This window comes from Etheostoma spectabile, chromosome 7 (genome assembly GCF_008692095.1).
Source record: "Etheostoma spectabile isolate EspeVRDwgs_2016 chromosome 7, UIUC_Espe_1.0, whole genome shotgun sequence".
NCBI lineage: Eukaryota > Metazoa > Chordata > Actinopteri > Perciformes > Percidae > Etheostoma > Etheostoma spectabile.
The window spans coordinates 9,084,451-9,088,215 of record NC_045739.1 but is presented as its reverse complement, the minus strand read 5'-3'; the positions used below and the strand labels follow the sequence as shown (position 1 = coordinate 9,088,215).

Sequence of the window (3,765 nt, the reverse complement as noted above, 5' to 3'; positions counted from 1 at the left end):
GAGAGGAGAGGAGAGGAGAGGAGATTAGAGGAGAGGCTATTTATGTTATTCAATGTCCACTGAATCAATAAGTAACTGTTGTTAACTTGTTAACATAATTGTACCCTGTCCTAAGGGGTGTCATGAAAAATTGGGATAAAAAAGCAGACTCACCAAGCATTTGGCTGAAGAGCAGCTGCTCCAGGTCTCCCAGAACTGTCACCACTAACTCTGGGTCCACCTTCAGAAAGCTCTTATCATCTTCTCCCTCTATTCCCTTCCTCTCTCTTTTCTCCTCTGCTGACAGAGCTGCAGATCTCCCCTTCTCTCCTAGTTTCTTGCCATTAGTCCCAGTATTCACTGCTCCATTGGAGTTAGCCTTGGTTGGGTGGTCTGCCGGGTCTCTGTCTACACTCTGGCCTGCCTCAGAGGCCTTGCTGATGGGCTTGACCTCAGCATAAGGTCCCCGTGGTTTACCAGGACCAGGGATTCGACTCGGCTTGCTACCGTTGGAAGTCACAGGCGGGGAGCTGAAAGGTTTGGGTTTCCCCTGGAAAAGAGACTGTTCTGACTTTGAAAGGGTCCGAGAAAGTGGTGGTCTCCCGCCCCCAGCCTGACCTGTCTTAGTCAGGCCTGGCTTGTTGGTGCCAGTGCCAGGCCGGCTCGTATCAGATTGGTACAGGTGCAGCTTCTTCTCAGCATCAGTGAGCACACACAAGTTGTTAAGTGATCGCTGCTTGCGGAGACCAGAAGGATTTGGGATTGGGATAGATCCAGAGGAGGGCCGGTAGACCTTGAGCTCTGACCCGGAGGGACGTGAAGGTCCCTGGGGCAGAGCAGAGGGCTTGGCGGGTGGCTTCCTAGAGGCCATGGCCTGGGCTGAAGTTTCCTGGTAGGAGACAGCAGCAGACCTCAGGTCCAGCTCTCTGGGCTTGGCCGTCATGCTAATGTTAGCCACATTAGCCTCCAGCATCCCTCCTGCAGAGAGCCAAGCAACAGCATCAGTGACACACTCTGTGATACACACATGCAGGCTGAAAAAAATAGGAGGAGGGAGAAAAGGGCAGAAAGAAAGGTGTAAAAACTCCAAGACTGTCTGGTTTGCCCTCCTATCTGTCTCCAGTGGGTCGAGACTCCCTGCCGTGTGAGACTGTGGGTTTACCCCTCTGTTGAAAATGACTGTGGGTTAGTAGAGTGGCAGTAGCAGTCACCCTTACTCACAACTGGCAATCCATGGATCTGTAGACCTGTATCCAGTGCCTAAATCCACTTCCCTGTGACACAATAGCGATGCTAGAATAAAAAACAGCATGGACCAGCTTCTTTCTCTCTCCCTCTCTGCTTCTCTCTTGCTCTGTATTCCGTCCTGCTTGCCAGGCAAGCAGCAGCCGACTGACAAGAGAAACAGTCGCAGCAGCAGCAGCAGCAGTAACAACATCCCCCCTCCTCTTTCTCTCCTCCCTCCACCGCTCCTTCACTCGCTGGTTTGCTCACTCTACCCCCACTTGCTCATTCACCCTCCCTCTCTTTCTCCTCAATTCTTCCCTCCTTCTTTCTGGTTGTCTCTCTCTCTCTCTCTCCTCCCTCTCTCTCTCTACCTCTCTCCTCCCACTGGCTGATTCACCCGCCAATCCTCTATCTCTCTCTCGCAAACGCGCACCGCAGATGCTGTGTTATACTTAACATCACTGAAGGAAGGAAGAAAGAAAGAAAGAAAGAAAGAAAGAAAGAAAGAAAGAAAGAAAGAAAGAAAGGAAGTAGGGAAGTAGGGAAGTAGGGAAGAAAGGCAAATTGGAAGGAAGAAAGAAAATAAATGAATACAGAAAGGAGGAGGAAGAAAGAACAAAAGAAGAAAAAAGAAAGGTTTATATTAGCTCAGCTGTGTGTGACACAAATAATCCTAGATGCCAAATATTGCACCAGATTAAAGACCCCCTACACACAGATGCACATTCAATCATCCATAATCACATTAGCTGCTGTATTACTCCATTCATATTCAGATTTCATTATGTGCTCTACTCACGAGAGGCCCACCCATGATTAAGCTGACACAAATTATCTGTAAAATAGCCATGACTGCAGGATCAGCTTAGAAGAGGAGAACAGGACACACATTTACCAGTCCATAATACACAACCAGATAGGTCAGTCTCTAATTATGCTTCAATTAGTAGCCAACAGACCTCAAATGATCATCACACTCCTCCCCACCTGCACCATATTACCTCTCCCCTCATCTCCATTGCTTTTTTCTCATTTCCTCCTTTCCTTTCCTTCCTTCCTCCAGACCTTCAGAATGTCACCCATCCCCCCTTCCAGTTAATATAGAAGCACAGGCCATTAAGTTTTGCAGGATATAGATTCAGCCCAGCCATCACAATATCTCAGTTGTTTAAAACAAGAACACGTCTACATGGGTGGGTGTGTGAATGAGTGTTGGTGTCACTATATTTTTGTCTTTCCTCCCCTGCATGTGTCTGAGTATGTGTGTGTGCGTGGGTCTGTCTCTACGAATGTGTCACATTGATGAGACAGGCACAGAGAAGCCAAAGCTCCCATCCAGGGACTCGGATAGCTCTGGCACGGTCACTACGTCATCTCATTGCTCTGGATATCCCATCTCAGTCAACACAGGACACACAACTAACTCTTTTGTATCCTCTTTATCATTCCCTTTTTACACTCATCTTTGATCCTTTGCTTCAAATACCTACAAAATCTATTCCTGTAATTCCTCGTAACAAACAGAGCTGGGTGGAGATTTCGGTAAGAGAAGGACATTACAGTAACAGAGACAGAGAATTATTATGATGTCATTATTTCTGATCTGTCTTTATTTCCATTACAGGTAATCATGATGACAGTGCAAAAAAAGGAACTTAAAGCCCATCATTACTTTAATGCATCCTGTCTGCATACAGGTCTTGTAGTTGGTTGAGTGTTTGTGCTCTATGTAATACCATTAGTGCACTTTCTCGTGTACAGTATGCAAGCAGCAATGCCTGCAGCTGTGATGTTATCAGGTCACAAACTGTTAGGACTTAAACAAACAGGCTGTTGAGCTATTGCCCATTTTTTGTGACATTTGCATAAATCGGTTGACACTAAACCAGAGCAAAAACAAGTGATGTTCTGTTTGCTCACATTCCCCACTCAATGTTAGATAGATACTTTAAAAACAGCTCATTTTCCAACAGTAACCAAACTGGCGCCAATTGAGCCCAAAAATGACAACGATGGACATTAATGTACGTTCACAACGACAACCTAACATCCATCTGGCCTTGAATGAGTGTGTGTAATACAGGAGCTCAGTAGCAGGCTTACATTGGCTGTTTTACTGTGTAAAGGCCAAAGCCATTAATTAGAAGCAGCTCGCTTTAATAAAGGGCCAATGTTGAGGTGGTTATGCCACATCGAGGCCAGAGCTGTGTGGTGACAGTTATGGGGGCTCTGGGGGCTGGTAGCAGGCCAGTAGGGGGGTAAGGGATGTAATTTAAGGCTAATGGGTGCTGTACATTAGCTCTTATACCTCCCTGATGAGGGATTAAGGTGACTCAAACGAGAGTGGCAGCATACAAGGCATGTCTGTGTGGCGCACAGATGGACGTGGGGCAAAGACACGCGTCAGTGCTCCTGAAAGCATGTATACACACAGGTTAAGTGTGTGTTGGCAGCACACAGCTACTTGTTTGTTCCTGTACTCGTCTCTCTGGCTCCACAGACTAATCACTTTAATATATGGCTGATGTAAACATATATTCTCTCTCTCTCTCTCTCTCT

General features: G+C 46.7%; 2 protein-coding genes across 7 annotated transcripts in view; one reads left to right on the top strand and one right to left on the bottom strand.

Annotated features, from left to right (window-relative positions):
* LOC116692455 (rho-related GTP-binding protein RhoA-C) overlaps positions 1 to 3,765 on the top strand; it is a 732,216-nt gene that overhangs the window by 221,521 nt on the left and 506,930 nt on the right. The gene's annotated exons all lie outside the window — the stretch shown is intronic.
* nav1a (neuron navigator 1a) overlaps positions 1 to 3,765 on the bottom strand; it is an 86,191-nt gene that overhangs the window by 66,723 nt on the left and 15,703 nt on the right. For all 6 annotated transcript variants that reach the window (XM_032520709.1, XM_032520707.1, XM_032520708.1 and 3 more), the window contains exon 5: positions 154 to 957. In XM_032520709.1, the coding sequence (XP_032376600.1) occupies positions 154 to 957 (804 nt within the window). The remainder of the gene's footprint in view (positions 1 to 153; positions 958 to 3,765) is intronic.